Below are 16,188 nucleotides of genomic sequence, written 5' to 3'. Positions count from 1 at the left end.
AGCAAATGGAGACAGCAAAGCATGGGGTTATGTGTAGGGAGTAACCAGGGAACTGGGTTTATATTTTCTCCAACTTTTCGAGACTTCAAAACTATAGAAAGCTGAAAGAGATAGCTCAATAAACTGTCTACCCTTCATCTAGCTACACCAATTACTAACATTTGACACATTTGCATCTCAATATACATTTTTTTCTTTCTTTTTCTTGGGGGCGGGTGGGTGAGTACCTGAAAATAGGTTGCTGTCATTCTGACACTTTGAACTCTGAATACTTGAGCCTGTATGTCCTAAGCACAAGGACATTCCTCAATGTGACCAGAGTAACACCATGATACTCAAGAACTTTAACAATGATACAATAATATTTAATATGAACATATTTAAATTGCCCCAACTGTCCCAATAATAACGGTAGTTCTCTTTAGCCCCCATCCCTAGATCTAATCTAGGATCATTCATTGCATCTAGTTGTCATGTCTCTGTAGTCTCTATTTGTTTATTAAGATTTTATTTATTTTAGAGCACAAGCAGGGGGAAGGACAGAAGGAAGACAAGCAGACTCTGCTGAGCAGGGATCTGGACGCGGGGCTCCATTCTAGGATCCTGAGAGCATGACCTGAGCCAAAACTGAGTCGGATGCTTAACTGAGCCACCCAGCTGCCCCTAGTCTTGTCTTTTTCTTTTTTTCTTTTTCTTTTTCTTTTTCTTCTTTTTTTTCTTTTTCTTTCTTTTCTTTTTCTTTGTTTCTTTGTTTCTTCTTTCTTCTTTCTCTTTTCTTTCTTTCCTTTTTTTCTTTCAAAGATTCTATTTATTTATTCATGAGAGACACACAGAGACAAGAGACGTAGGCATAGGGAGAAGCAGTCTCCCTGTGGGAAGCCTGATGCAGGACTCAATCCCAGGACCCCGAGATCATGACCTGAGCCAAAAGCAGACACTTAACCAAAGAGCCACCCAAGCGCCCCCCTGGACTCCTTTTAGAACCTTCTTTTGGAGGTGGGTAGATAGGTGTGTCCCCTGTCACTGATATTTTTGAAGGGTCTAGGCAGTTATTTGTGGAATGATCTGCAAACTGGGTTTTTGAAATCTTTTTTCTTTTTTTTTTTTTTTTTTTTTTTTTTTAAATTTTTATTTATTTATGATAGTCACACAGAGAGAGAGAGAGAGAGAGAGAGAGAGAGAGAGGGGCAGAGACACAGGCAGAGGGAGAAGCAGGCTCCATGCACCGGGAGCCCGACGTGGGATTCGATCCCGGGTCTCCAGGATCGCGCCCTGGGCCAAAGGCAGGCGCCAAACCGCTGCGCCACCCAGGGATCCCCTGAAATCTTTTTTCTAAGGATTTCAGGTGAAAGTTTTTTTGGTTAGAATGCTACAGAGGTGATAAGTATTTTTCATTGCCTTGTATTGAAACATTGTCCTCTTGTCTCATTATTGGTAATGCTGAGATTGATCACTTGCCTAAGATGTCCAACCTTCTCAGCATTAGGGTGCTTTTACATAAGTATTCTGTTAGGGGCTGATAGACTGTTCACTTAGACCAGTGATTTTAGCATCCATTAATGATCTCTTTCTGAATCAATTACTTCACTGGAGTTTGCAAAATGGTGAGTTTTCTAAATCTCTCCTTCTACATTCATTCACTGGCAGCCTTCTGTAAATAACAGATTTCCCTTCTCTCTGCTTCTCTCCCTCCCTCCCTTCCTTCCTTTCTGAATACTACTACAGGCTCATGGTTTCCCTTTGCATTCAATGTGTTACAATCTGTGGCTGTCATTTTTTAAAAATTTTATTTATTTATTCATGAGAGACACAGAGAGAGAGGCAGAGACACAGGCAGAGGGAGAAACAGGCTCCATGCAAGGAACCCAATGTGGGACTCGATCCCAGGTCTCCGGGATCATGCCCTAGGCTGAAGGCGGCGCTAAACCGCTGAGCCACCGGGGCTGCCCTGTGGCTGTCATTTAAAAAAAAAAAAAATTCAAATTGTCCTAGATTTAGCCAGTTAGAATCTCTTCCTGCTGGCTCCTGTGTCCTTCTGACATGTCCCTGTCACGATTTGAGCACTTCCTTACTTTCAAACACAGTACGTTCCTGACCCACTTTGACCTTTGCCAGCCTCAGTCCTTTTCCCAAGGAGCCCTGGATCATTTTGGTGGGAAGTGTATTTAGAAACCTAGATAAACCTGGGTGCCTGGGTGGCTTAGTTGGTTAGAAACCTCGATAAGCTTAGTTTACTGGAGCAGGAGGTTTAAAGGAAGTAGTAGAAAGACAGGACAGATCATGGAGAGCCTTGAAGGCCAGACCAAAGAGTTTGGTTTTACTCTTTTGGCTTTATGGAGTCAACCATTGAAAGGGGAGGCAGAGGAATGATTGCAGTGTGCAAAATGCCATGGAGAGGAAAGAGGAGGTGGGGGATAAATTGGAACACATGATAGGTGTGCAGGTATTGAGAGGAGACTTATAGCTCTGTCAGTTTAGGAATAGAGTGGTATAGATACATAGAAAATGAGTTGAAAGATTGAAGCAAACCAACAAAAACAAAAGAAGAAAGAAGATGTGATCAGTCCACTATGTGGTTCATCTGTGAATAATGTATAATCGTAAGTTATACAGTGAATAGTGATTTAACCGATTGCAATAATTATTTTGCGAATATGATCTTGTGTGCGGTACTTGTGGGGGATGTCAGAGGGTTAAGTCCTCATCTTCCATTGAAGAAAAGCAACAGCTAATAATAAAGCTGAGAAACTAAATAATAGTAACATACATGCTTAGAAACATGGAGGTAAATATTAGCAGTAATAGTTGTTGACTTTAAAAATAAAACTTTATATTACCAGCAAAAATAGATTTATTAAAGATTAGAGAATCCCAACTCTGAACACACAGGTCACAGCAAAAACCATAGGCGCCCTACTGAACACAGCAGAGGAAACCTCCTTTACAGAGGAAAGGAAGGTGGGAAGGCTGTTATAAACAACATGTCCATTGGTGGAAACTGGGAGTTCCAAGTGTAGTGGCTTCTCATTGGCTTTGTGCTGACTGTTTCTCATTGGCTGGGCTGTTGCTGGGGGAGAAGGAAAGCTTTCTTCCTATTGCTGGGGTAGTAAAGTATGGGCTTCTTCCTGTTGGGTGTGCAATTTACCAGTCATAAGTTGTGAGAGCTCCCCCTTCTGGCCTCCTAATTCCATTTTAAATGACGTTACCTTTTAACCAATTTTAACACAACTTAAAGAATTGAAAATGGATGTTTGTGGGAGCGGGAAGTGGATGCGGGAGAGTGCCCCAGGACTGCTTTTTGTAGAACTATTTATTGTTGTTTTTAAAAGTACATTTATATGTTTCCTTTTTGGGAACTATGTTCATTTTGCCATTCAAAAGACATAATTTTAATGTAGTTTAAAATATTTTAAAAGAAGGGGGTGGGGGGCAGCCCAGGTGGCTCAGCAGTTTAGTGCCACCTTGGGCCCAGGGCATGATCCTGAGAACCCGGAATCGAGTTCTACATCGGGGCTCCCTGCATGGAGCTTGCTTCTCCCTCTGCCTGTGTCTCTGCTTCTCTGTGTGTGTGTGTCTCATGAGTAAATAAAAACAATCTTTAAAAAATTAAAAGAAGAGGAGGACCTGGCTGGCTCAGTTGGTGGAGTATGTGACTCTTGATCTCAGGGTCGTGAGTTCAAGCCCCATGTTGTGCATGGAGCTTACTTAAAAAATAATAAATATTTTACAAGAAGGAAGTCATTATAGTAGTAGTTTGGGCCAGAAATAATAAAGGCCTGAAGTAGGATGATGCAGGGATGGCAGGAAAGGGATAATTCAAGATTTTAGGTAGGTACAAATGATATCTGGTTGACCCTGTGGCTGTGGAGCTCAACAGAGGTCAAGCCTCAGCCTGTGAGGTTGTGAGTGGGTAACTAATAGAAATGAAAACCATGCAGATAAAGCACATGATGGAGCAAAGGAGGATGGTAAGATGGGTTTTGGATATTTTGAGTTTGAGGATCCAACAGGACAAGGAGGAAAAGACCAGCTGTAACTGGCTAAGCAAGGGTTTGTGTCTGCATCAATGAAGGAGGGGGTAGGTATGTGGCAGGGCACAGCTCCACATGACACAGACCACAGAAACAGATCTTGCTAACTGAGCTCTTGTCCTAAAACTGCCCAGTGGAGGTCTGCATAGGGAAATGTGCTATGCTTCTCTAGACAGTCTTTTTCCTGTGCAGCGAAGCAGCCATAATTGACTTGGAGCAGTAGCAGCTTTGTGCAGATACCTGGAAACTACACATTTTAATCTCTGCCCTTTTTTATTAGCTTGTTTATTCACATGATGGGAAAGAAAATACATTGAACAACGAATTTCACTACAATTATGATTTAAAAAAACCTTGAGAGTTTAGTGAAAGCGGATATGAGCTGGAACAATTGGGAAAAGGCATTAGGAAGGAAGTGCAGCATTTAGATGCCCAGGGGGGAAAAAAGTACATTTCCGGCAGTGGGTGGGAATAAAGCTAATGAATTCTGGGAATTAGAAGGAAGTAGTCCACCTGGGGTTGGCTGTGTCAAGAGCTTGAAGACTGAACAGGAAGAGTAAATTCAGAAGAGTTTTGTCTGCAATAGCAGTCAACAAAAATATTAGAGCAGGAAACTGGTAATTACATTAAGTTAGTCTGTTCCACTTTTTTTTTCTTTAAAGTATTTATTCATTATTATTATTTAAGTAAGGTCTACACCTAATGTAGGGTTTGAATTCATGACACCAAGGTGAAGAATTGGGTGCTCCACCAACTCAGCCAGCAGGGTACCCCTGATTCTCCCATTTTAGATCTCAGCAATACCAATACCAGGGCTGGATTCTAGACCATGGTGGCCCCAAGTGTTCAAGTCATTATGGTCCCTATTCTCAAGTGCAATTGGAAGGTTTTTTGAAATACCAAATTTTTCCAAAATGTGTTTCTTAATGTTTTTTGGAGTCCTTACTCTGTGTGTAGTCTGCTGTTAGTATCTAGTCCTGCAAATGTCCATCCCATTAAGTCACCTAGTGTGTGCCTCTCAAATCTCTCAATCTGTCTCCCATGATCTTGTTACATTTGGGTCCCTTGGTATCCCTGCCACAAACAACTATAATTCCTTCTAAGTGGTCACTCCAAGCATCACACACTGTGACCAGGATGATCACTTTCTTTGCCACTCTCATTTCTTGATATTTCCTACTTCAAACCCCCAGTTTTAGGTATGTTGTCCTGAATTTACCAAGTTGGTCCTGCTGCTCCTGCTTAGAACGTTCATCTCTCTCATTTCTCTGCCTAGTGAAGTGCTACTTTTTTTTTTTTTAAGATTTTATTTATTTATTCATGAGAGACAGACTGAGAGAGGCAGAGACATAGGCAGAGGGAGAAGCAGGCTCCCTGCAGGGAGCCTGATACAAGACTCCATCCCAGGACCTCAGGATCACACCCTGAGCCGAAGGCAGATGCCCAACCACTGAGCACCCAGGTGCCCTGCTACTTATCTTTTCACAATCAACTCAAATGCCCTGAGGTTGCCCCTAACCCTCCTAGAAGAAATGGCTACTGAAGGAAGATGCCCTCCCCTGTCTGCTAGGTGATCAGAGGTGGCTCTTTCACATGACATCTGACCTGGAACTTACATTTTACTGGGGGGGTGGCAGGGGATGATAGGGATACTTCTTACCTCAAAATGAGAAGAAAAGGGCCTGGCATTGGCATGCACCACTACTTTCAGGGACACTTAGCAGTCTAGCCCTGTTCAAGAACAGGCTGGGAAGGTACATCTGAGGCCAGTGAAGGTCTTTGAACGAGGGGTATGACTAAATGGGGAGAGAATTGAGTGTTTTGGGTTGTACTGGATAGCCAAACACGGCTGTGGACTGTGTGAGAGTCGTTGGTTTGGAGAAGCAGCTCGAAAGGCTCTTCTCCAGGCTGTTAGTGCTGTCTTCCTACTGTGCCCTCTGTACCCTACTCATCACAGCACTGTCCTAACTTGTGCCTCTTTTCTTTCTCTGCATCTCCCAGTACAAGGCCCTGAACACTGGAGGTGCTAGTAAAGGCTACTCTGAATTAATGGATGTATCTTTTTTTTTTTTTTTTAATGTATCTTTAATAGATATGGCCTTTAAGGTATTTTTCCAAAGAAGCTTCTCTATTACCCTTTCCACCAAGCCCCTAAAAACAAACATCATACTAATAACCAGATCTCAACCACACTCTCTTCTAGAAGTTAACTTTGGGGTGAGCAAGGCTGAGGCTCCAGTTGACCTTCCATAGAACCTTCCAGCGGGTTAGGTCCAGGGGTTTCTTCCCGCCAACCCCCTTCCGCCCCCACCGCGCATCCCCGGGCGTGGCCGAGCGCGGCGCCTTTAAGAAGGGGGCGGAGCACAAGTGGAAAGACAAAGCCCCTGGCCGCGCGCTCCCCCTCCCCCTCCGGCACACCATACGGACAGTGGTGCCCGGATGTCGGTGTCGCCGTCGGTGACAGATGGCGCAGTGTCTATATATGTTAAGGGACTTCTCTGGCCTGACCTCTTTGAATTCCAGGCCTTTCGGTCCCCCCCGTCTCCCATTTTCAACTCCGCCGCTGCAGGCCCGCAGGCCTGTCACCAGCGCTTACATAATGTGACCTTTCACCTCTTCATACTGCCCTCTAGTGCGAGGCAACCCAACTACGCGGCCGGGAAAGAGGGCGGGACCCAAGCGCAGAGCGGCAGCTGCCCTGGGCCAATAGGCTGTGAGCGCTGATCAGCTCTCCGCCTATTGGAGCATTCGCCACCGGCGCCACAGGGGAGCAAGTTAGTGTGTGCGCTGGCCGGGCGGGGGGGAGGAGGGGAATCTCCCGCCATTTTTCAATAATTTCCTCCGGTGCCGCTGAGGAGTCGTGACTGCCGAACGCGGGGACCCGTAGCTGAGGTTGGGCCGGAGGCTGCCGGGCGGCGCAGCGGTGTGCGTGGGAGTTCCGTGTCCTTGCGTCCCGTTGCCTGGCCCTCGCGCGGCCGCGCCAGCAGTGAGGGAGCCGAGTTCGCGCCGCCCTCTCACCCCTCCCCTCCCCCACCCCACCCCCGGGAGCCAGGCGCTCGCTCCGGGCCGCGGGGCCTAGTGTTGCGCCGCGGGCTCTCCGACGAGCCGCCACCTTCCGGGCCGCCGCCGCCTCCGCCGCCGCCGCGATGGCGCCGCTCCTGGGCCGCAAGCCCTTCCCGCTGGTGAAGCCGCTGCCGGGCGAGGAGCCGCTCTTCACGATCGCGCACACTCAGGAGGCTTTCCGCACCCGAGAGTATCCTTTCCAGCCTGGCCGGGAGGCCGCCGGCGGGGTGGGGCGGGGTGGGCCGGGGGGCACGCCGCGGCCCGGCGGGCCTCGTAGCCCGCGCCGGTGGCAGCTGTCAGCGCGCCGGGCGCCGGCGGGCCTGCACCCCGGGCCGGAGCTCGAGCCCGTCCCGCGGGGTGGGGGCGCGGGCCGGCCCGGAGCCCCGCGCCCTGCATCCTTTCCCCGGGCCTCGCTTTCGAGGAGCGAGCCCCCTGCCCCCGGGCGGCTTTAGGCCCGAAGTATGCCCGGGAGAGGGCTTTCGTTTGCTCGCTTTCTCTTTCTTTGTAAAATTAAACCTGCAACTTAAGTTTTTGAAATTGAATCCACGCGGCCTTGTGATGCGTCGTGTGCAAGATTTTTTGGTGCGTTTTACCCCCATCTCCGCGGGGGCTCTTGTGTTTTTTTTCTCCCGAGCGGACTTGAGGCTGGTGATGAAGTGACAGGATCGTCAGGCACATCCCCAAGACGGACGAGACTTAGGGGCAGGGGAAGAAAAAGTTATCTTGGGGGAGCTGAGGCTTGCCTTCCCCGGCACGCACGGGTTTGAAATGCTGGCGATTTAGCAGGAGATCGGTATTTGTTTTTAAAAAAAATTTAAAAGGAACGTTTGAAAAATACGAAAGCATGCGTAAAGTTTTTATGTTGTATTTTAGGAATAGGAGACTGATGTTTTAAATAAGACGCATCCTCTTTTTCTAATCCTCGTTTAAGGTTCCTTGCCCAAGCTTAGAGTCTTTTAGCGTACGACTTTTATTTACTTTTTTCTTTTATGGATGCCCTTTTCAAGAGTGCAAAAAGAATCATGCTTTCTTTAATGTATGGAACGCTGCGAGACTGAAGGCCACTTTATTATTGAGTTTCATCAGCCCTTTTTCCTTTGAAAGGACTGAATTTCTTAGTTTCTGTTTGCTTGCTTGCTTCCTTAGGGGAGGAAGTGCCCATTGCCCATGCGAGCGATGTCATTTGATTTCATTTCTCTTTGATCCTCTATTATTATGCTTTACAAGATAACCTCATTCTTGTTCCAGTGCAGTTTGTGAGGTTGGGTGTTTACATTCAAAGAGACCTGGAAAGTGAGCCTGTGGTATAAGAAGGCTCTTGGAGAAATATAGCTATAGCATCTTCTTGTAGCTGAAATGGATCTTGGGGATGGTCAGGTTCTCCTGCCTCTTTGCCAGGTGAGCCCAGAGGGTTGAGGTCTTGTTAAAGGTCAGACACTGAAATGATGAGACTTAGGGGTAGAATGCAGTGCTTTTCTACTTTTTCCCTTTAATTAAATCCAGACAAGAAGGCAGCTTCTGTGTCAATTTGTGGTCTCAGGTAAGGTGCATTTCAGGGAGGGGTTCAGGTGGTAATCCTTTTTTTTTTTTTCCTGTTAGGACTTTTGGAAAGCTTTGGAGAAGTACTCTAGTTCCACTGAATACAGCATTTTTCTAAGTGTCCTACTTTTTTATTTTTTGAAATACTTAAAAACATCAGTGGGGTAAAAAAAATTACTGTGGGAATATGCCATATATGTCCTTTTCAAATGTTATTTAAACATCATTTTTTGAGTATTTGATTGGTACTCACTAATATTATCAGATGTTTATTTTTCACGTCTGGTTCTAGTGTAGTGTAAGAAGTACCCAATAGAGACAAGCTCGAAGTCTGGTAAGTATTGAGCCATGTAAAAAATGGCTATAGATAGCTAATTTAGAACTGGCAGCCCAGGCCTTTTTGTATCATTTAGAGAAATCATTGAAATGCAATGGTATGTATGAGTTTCTGTTAATGATGGCAGTTGAAAATTGAAATTTGAAATTTTTTAAGTGTTAGGTATTTAAAAAAATTCTTCATTTAAAGAATTGCCTATCCTGGTATTTAGAACCCTTTTTAACAAAGGAGTTCTTAAATTGTGTTGCATATGGAGGGAGAAGTTGCTTCCTTGGTTAATTTCTACAAGTGGAAGTACTTTAAGGATTTTTTTTATAAGATTTTATTTATTTATTACACAGAGAGAGGCAGAGGGAGAGGCAGTCTCCATGCAGGGAGCCTGATGCGGGATTCGATCCCAGGACCCTGAGATTACCCCCTGAGCTGCAGGCAGACACCCAACCGCTGAGCCACCCCAGGCGTCCTGGGGATGGTTTTAAACAATTGTACTGTGTGGTTGGTAGGTAGGCATATTTCTTTATGCATATTTCTTTATTAGGCTCATAGTGAGTTCATAGAGAACTAGTATGTGGTCAAACTAGCATTTGAAGTATGTTATTTCCTTTTTTTTTTTTAAGTTTTTGTATGTTTTTTAAAGGTTTATTTGTTAGACACGCAGAGGGAGAAGCAGGCTCCATGCAGGAGCCCCAGGCGGGACTCGATCCTGGGACTCCAGGATCAGGCCCTGGACTGAAGGCGGTGCTAAACCGCTGAGCCACCCGGGCTGCCCTGTTATTTCCACTTCTTAATTTATATTTACAATTATGTTTTTAATAGAATTTGGTACTTTAATTTTCTCCTAACACCTACCTTTTGATTGCATGTATATGCAATAGCACATCAGTGAGATATTTTATTGACTTAAAGCTGGTATGTTCTTGTAGGCATTATTGTACCTCCTCATTAAAATTACAGTGGTAGTTGTGAATGATGCATAAATTTAATGCCTGGGTCTTATATATTGATTATGTTTATTGTATTATAGCTTTGAATCTGTGGCACATTAGTTCCTAGGTTAGTACTAAGGCAATACACTAGATCTTCTTTGGAAAAATTAACTTTACCGAAATCAATTCTTGATGTGATTATCTGGCAATAGGAGAACTAAGTGACTATGTCAAGATGAGTTTTTTTTTTTTTTTTTTTTTTAAAGATTTATTTATTTATTCATGATAGTCACAGAGAGAGAGAGAGAGGCAGAGACACAGGCAGAGGGAGAAGCAGGCTCCATGCACCGGGAGCCTGACGTGGGATTCGATCCCGGGTCTCCAGGATCGCGCCCTGGGCCAAAGGCAGGCACCAAACCGCTGCGCCACCCAGGGATCCCTGTCAAGATGAGTTTTGAGGAGGAACTGAAGCTATAAGCAGCCTGCTGTAGGCTAATGTTTTGTTGTATTGCTTTACCTATCTTCCTCTGTAAAGCTTAGAAACAACTACTTCATAATCTTTGTAGTCTCAACATATGAGAGCTTTTAGATGGTGTAATGAGGGGCTGTTAGAACATAGTTAATCTGGCAGTAGGCAAGAGTGACTAGATCATGTTTTAAGAGTTGGACTTAAATTGTAGTTGCAAGCCTGGATTTTTAAAAAAAAATTTTTTTTTTATTTATTTATGATAGTCACAGAGAGAGAGAGAGAGAGAGAGAGAGAGAGGCAGAGAGAGGCAGAGACATAGGCAGAGGGAGAAGCAGGCTCCATGCACCGGGAGCCTGACGTGGGATTCGATCCCGGGTCTCCAGGATCACGCCCTGGGCCAGAGGCAGGCGCTAAACCGCTGCGCCACCCAGGGATCCCGCAAGCCTGGATTTTATTGGACGTTGGAATAGTGAGTTCTTATGTTGATTTTTATAATTTAATTTCTTTAAGGAGTTAAACTAGATGAGAATTGCCTCTAACTTGATGACAGACTGTTCCAAAGACAGAAAAGAGGATAAAAAGCAAATCTTTAAATTGGTGCTTTGTCATTTCACGTAGAGCTCTTAGGGTTATAGTTATGCTTATTTAACCTCCATACTTTTGTGGGCCACTTCCTTTCAGGCTGTCAAGTACTTTATTGAAAGAAGCAATCCATACAAGTCTAAAGAGAACAAAGAATCAGCATATTGTGATAAGGAGGTAACTCTTGAATTCATGAAAAAGTAGATGTTTAATGAGATACAGGATTTGAGAATATCTTGTCATTTATAACTTACACAACCTTTGGAGAATTGCTTTGACATTTTGTCTGCAATTATATGTGCAGCAGTGGCTGGAACATTAAAACCTCAATTGGCATTTGCTCTGAGTGGTTATTTGAGAGTAAGTGACTTATTTTGGTAACCTAAAATCTGAAATAGGATTTAGAGGCAGCTGACTGAATATCCTTATAATGGACTTTTTTTTTCTCTTGATTTGAACTTTTTTTTTTTTTCTTTTTCTCTTAACGTAAGTCAAAGTAATAACCAGAACAGAGTTACATAAACTTACAAACGCTGCTGTTGGGGTTGTAGGAATTTTAGTTTTGAACTTTTGAGATTAATCTTAGATGACTAGTCAGAAACTTTCATGTATTGTCAGAGGGCATTCATTCATTCCTAGATGTAAACCTAACGAAGATAGTGCACTGCTGTCCAATAGAAATATAATGTGAGCCACGTGGGATTAAAGGTTTTCTAATGGCCACATTTGAAAAAAAGGAAGACGGGTAAAAGGAAAGACACATTTTTCTTATTCCAAGACCCAGGCTGAAGGAACAGTCCCTGTTCCTAACGTGCTTTTCTAGTGGCCAAAAGACCTGGAGGATACCATGATGGCTTTTTAAGTTTCTTTGTGGTGGCATCTATCCTATCTGTTCATCAAAGCAAGTCATGTGGCTAAGCCTAACACCAGTGAGGAGGGGATGGGCATTACTCTTTGAGACATTGCAAGCCACAGGGCAGAGGGTGGAGAAGTAGAATCCTTTTATGGAAGGGAGATGACCATTTGGAAAGACAATCTACCGTATTTCAGGGTTCAGGAAATGTTTCCTGGGTAAAGTTACTTTTAAGTTGAGATCTGAACTATAATTAGACTGTAGTTAAATGAAGAGTAGAGGTTTGTGCCTTTTTTTTTTTTTTTTTAAAGATTTTATTTATTTATTTATTCATGAGAGACACAGATAGGCAGAGGGAGAAGCAGGCGCCATGCAGGAAGCCTGACATGGGACTCGATCCCCGGTCTCCAGGATCACACCCTGGGCTGAAGGCGGCGCTAAACCGCTGAGCCACCCGGGCTGCCCGAGGTTTGTGCTTTTTGAAGAGTTTGTGAATTTGAAAGTTATTGAATTTTAAAACTTGAAAGATTTCTGTAGCTGGAGTGAAGAAGTGGGAATGGAGATCGAGCTGTTTAGCGGGGCTAAACCACATAGGTCCTTGGGAGATAGGCTGAGGTGTTTGGGCTTTTTGCCTTATGTGTATGGGAAGCAGTTTACAGATTCCAGTAGGATAGAAGCAGGTGCTTAGGTAGGAAGCTCGCTGTGGCTGCAGCGTTGAGAATGGATTTGCAGCCTAGAAACTACTGGCAACTAAACTAGTGAGGCCAGGGACGCCTGATGAGTGTCTGCCTTTGGCTCAGGGCATGATCCCAGAGTCCTGGGATCTAGTCCTGCATTGGGTTCTCTGCACAGAGCCTGCTTCTCTCCCTCTTCCTATGTCTCTGCCTCTCTCTCTGTGTCTCTCATGATTAAATAAATTCTTAAAAAAAACCCAAAAAACTAGTGAGGCCTTTGTTAAATAAACTAGTGACAGGTATGAGAGTCTGAACTAATTTACTAGCCCTTGAGAAGTACAATAGATTTCAGAAATAAATTAGGTAGATGTGACCGGATTTGGTGATTGGGGAGGAATCAAGGATAATGTTTTGGTTGTTACTTGGTTAGTGGGTCATTCTCAGGTAATAGAGGATCTAGTGTTTTCTTTTTTTTTTTTTTTTTCCTTTTTGTTTTGACTGGGAGTGTAGGAAGTGAGTGTTTAGTTTGGATGTTCTTCTATTGAGTTGCTGTGGATATCCAAATAGAGGTGTCTGTATTGCTAGTGTGTTACATGGGCCTAGAGTTCAGAGAGGAGACTGAGCTGGTGAAATTACTATCATATAGATAGTAATCGAAGTAATGGGAATGGATGTGATCCATCCAAAATGAGAATGCTCTACTAATAGTGATTTTTCAGAGAAGGGTGGGAAGGATAAGTATCAGAGTAGATAGAAGGGACTTGTTTGCAAAAGCATAATCAGTAAAAAAAAAAAAATTGATACTTAAATATGTGTTGTTTGAAGGAAAAAAGTTTCTTTTTTCTTCATAAAAATTACAGAACTTGCTCAACAAAGTCTTGATTGGTGGCATGATTTTCAGTAGTCTGGGAGCCAGAGGATTGCTTCCCAGTGTGAACATATTTGCATTTCAGGGGCCTGAGGGCAAATGAGATTTTAAAGTTAAGAGGAAGAACTGGGTTTAAAAACAAATAAGATTGTGGAGAAGAATGTTTGGGTGAGAAGCACAAAGGACCAGAGAAGGATTACCAGTGAGGCCAATTAAAATGTTTAAAAATGTTTTGGCTGGTTGAAGTGAGGATCAGAGGCTGAATTTGAATAATGGCGCGCAGTTGTGGAAGAGGAGGAAATGAATTGAGAAATAGATATGAGGTTGCAATTAGGAACTGAAGACCTGAGATGATTCCCTGGTTTCTGACTTGGACATTTAGGGCCTTTCTTTCACTGGCATTGGGAATAACTGTGAAGAAGCAAGCTTAGGAGAGAGGGAAAGTGTAATAAAAGTTTAGTTTAGAAAAAGTTGGTTTAGAGGTATCATTTTTTTTTTTTTAATTTTTATTTATTTATGATAGTCACAGAGAGAGAGAGAGAGGCAGAGACATAGGCAGAGGGAGAAGCAGGCTCCATGCACCGGGAGCCTGATGTGGGATTCGATCCTGGGTCCCCAGGATTGCGCCCTGGGCCAAAGGCAGGCGCCAAACCGCTGCGCCACCCAGGGATCCCGGTTTAGAGGTATCATTGAGGCATTCTGGTGATACAGTCTTGTGTGTTACTGGCCATGTTGGTCAAAGGAGGATGATTGGGCACATTATTCCTACTTTTTTTTTTTTTTTTTTTTAAGATTTTGTTTATTCATGAGACAGAGAGAGGCAGAGACACAGGCAGAGGGAGAAGCAGGCTCCATGCTGGGAGCCCAATGTGGATCCCAGGACTCCAGGATCACACCCTGGGCTGAAGGCAGGCGCTAAACTGCTGAGCCACCTAGGGATCCCCCATTATTCCTACTTTTAAAAATAACAGCTAATACCAGAAACTTAATACTCTTTCTTTAGGACATACTTGTTTATCTTACATCCTTTCTGATTACATAGTGAATTTCTTCAGTATAACTAAATAGCGCATTAGAATGTTACCAAGCTTTTTGAATGTTTAAATCTACTTACTGATCCTATCATTATTTTACCTCCCCTTCTTAGTGCAAAACAGGTAACAATTTTGTTGGTTAGTTATGATAATGTCACTTTTTTTTTTTTTTAAGATTTTATTTATTCATGACGGAGAGAGAGGCAGAGACACAGGCAGAGGGAGAAGCAGGCTCCTTGGAGGAAGCCCGATGCGGTACTCTGATCCAGGGACCCCGGGATCCTGCCCTGAACCAAAGACAGACAGACACTCAATCACTTAGCCACCCAGGCATCGCAAAGTGATAATGTCACTTTGGAAGCCATGCTATTTCCTTTTCTTCCTATAAGTTTTTATAAATTTTTAGTGAGATTTAATTTACATAGCTTTATATGGAAGCTTGACTCTTGGTTGTTGCTGATACTCTTGTTTATACATTTAAATATTAGCACCGTTCCCCAGTGAGGAAAATAGACTTATGTTTTGTTTTCAGCAGATCCAGAAAAAGACATGATAAGGGAAGGTGCTTACACTATTGGATGAAACTACTATTTTTGGACTATCTATGGATTTATCTCTGTCATCCATAATTTCACGGATTATTAACCCTGGAAAACAAAGAATGTCCATATATTAAGAATGAATTATTTGTTTAGTTGTGAGGTGATATTATAGAGGAAGTTGTTTAAATACTTTTATTTCAACTACTGTAAAAAAGTGTCACTTGGAAAGTACAGAGATTGGCAGCTAATTCTCTAGTTGTGTCAGTTTATTTTCTTGGGTAGCATCTGTTGCTGTGTGTAAAGTAAATTAGTTACTTGTTTGAATTTGAATATGGCTCTCTGGTAGTGAATTCTAGTTGGGCTGGTGTGGAAAGTTACCATTTATAAGGCACTAACATATGACAGTCTCTTCCTCCATTTGCCTTACAAAGATCAAATAGTGTATGGTAAATGACTTGTGAGTGTAGTATTATTGGGATGACATAAAGACTGGGTAAATATGATATCAATTATTTTTACGGCTTTATGGAATTTATTTTTTAAACTCTTAAGGATCAACGGGTATTTCTGAGAAATAGACGGCTTCTAGTAAAGGATTATTAGCATATGCACAGGGTTATTCCAAACTGCCTATGAGATTGGGGTAGTCCTCTCATCTTTCCATGGAGCAAATTCTTAAGCTTGCTGACCATCTGAGTTGTGTAACAATTCCATATACCTTAAATTCTTATTCCTCATGACGTGTTTAATTTACCTTTATTTTTTCTTAAAATTTTCAGCGCTATGAGTCTTTTTTTTTCCTTATGAGAGTCTTCTTGAAATGAAACAGGTGAATTGAAGAAATCACAATTATAACAAGATACTAATTTAAAAAAATTTTTTTTTATTTTTTTAAAAAAGATTTTATTTATTTATTTATTTGAGTGAGAGAGAACACGAGCAGGGGAGGGGTAGTGGGTAGTAGCAGACTCCCAGCCGACGCCCTAAGCAGGGAGCCAATGAGGAGCTTGATCCCAGGACCCATGATCATGACCTGAGCTGAAGGGAGATGCTTTGACTGAGGCACTCAAGTGCCCCATGACAAACCATTTTAGTCATTTTTTAAATCATTTGTTTCTTATTTGTCACTTGAAAACTCTGATTTCAATTTTAGCTTTTTATGCTGTATATTATAGAAAGGATGCTATAGATTTTTTTATGTAATAAAGTATTTTTTGGATATGGATAAGTTGTCTCTTTTGCTTGAATATTGTTTTCCTGAGCCACCACT

At 43.0% G+C, this 16,188-nt stretch overlaps 1 protein-coding gene and 1 long non-coding RNA gene across 2 annotated transcripts in view; both read left to right on the top strand.

Moving 5' to 3' along the window:
- The first annotated feature begins 6,820 nt into the window (after positions 1–6,820).
- Positions 6,821–16,188, top strand: part of BAZ1B (bromodomain adjacent to zinc finger domain 1B) — a 68,002-nt gene continuing 58,634 nt past the window's right edge. The window contains exon 1 of the mRNA XM_077908202.1: positions 6,821–7,284. Within this exon, the coding sequence (XP_077764328.1) occupies positions 7,178–7,284 (107 nt within the window). The 5' untranslated portion in view covers positions 6,821–7,177. The remainder of the gene's footprint in view (positions 7,285–16,188) is intronic.
- On the top strand, positions 7,498–16,157 carry LOC144319701 (uncharacterized). Its single transcript, XR_013385441.1, has 3 exons — positions 7,498–10,117; positions 10,330–13,824; positions 14,026–16,157. It is a non-coding gene; the product is annotated as an uncharacterized LOC144319701 (long non-coding RNA).

The sequence above is a fragment of the Canis aureus genome, chromosome 8 (assembly GCF_053574225.1).
Source record: "Canis aureus isolate CA01 chromosome 8, VMU_Caureus_v.1.0, whole genome shotgun sequence".
Classification (NCBI taxonomy): domain Eukaryota; kingdom Metazoa; phylum Chordata; class Mammalia; order Carnivora; family Canidae; genus Canis; species Canis aureus.
The sequence above is the reverse complement of the archived record's forward strand: the minus strand, read 5'-3'. Positions and strand labels throughout refer to the sequence as shown.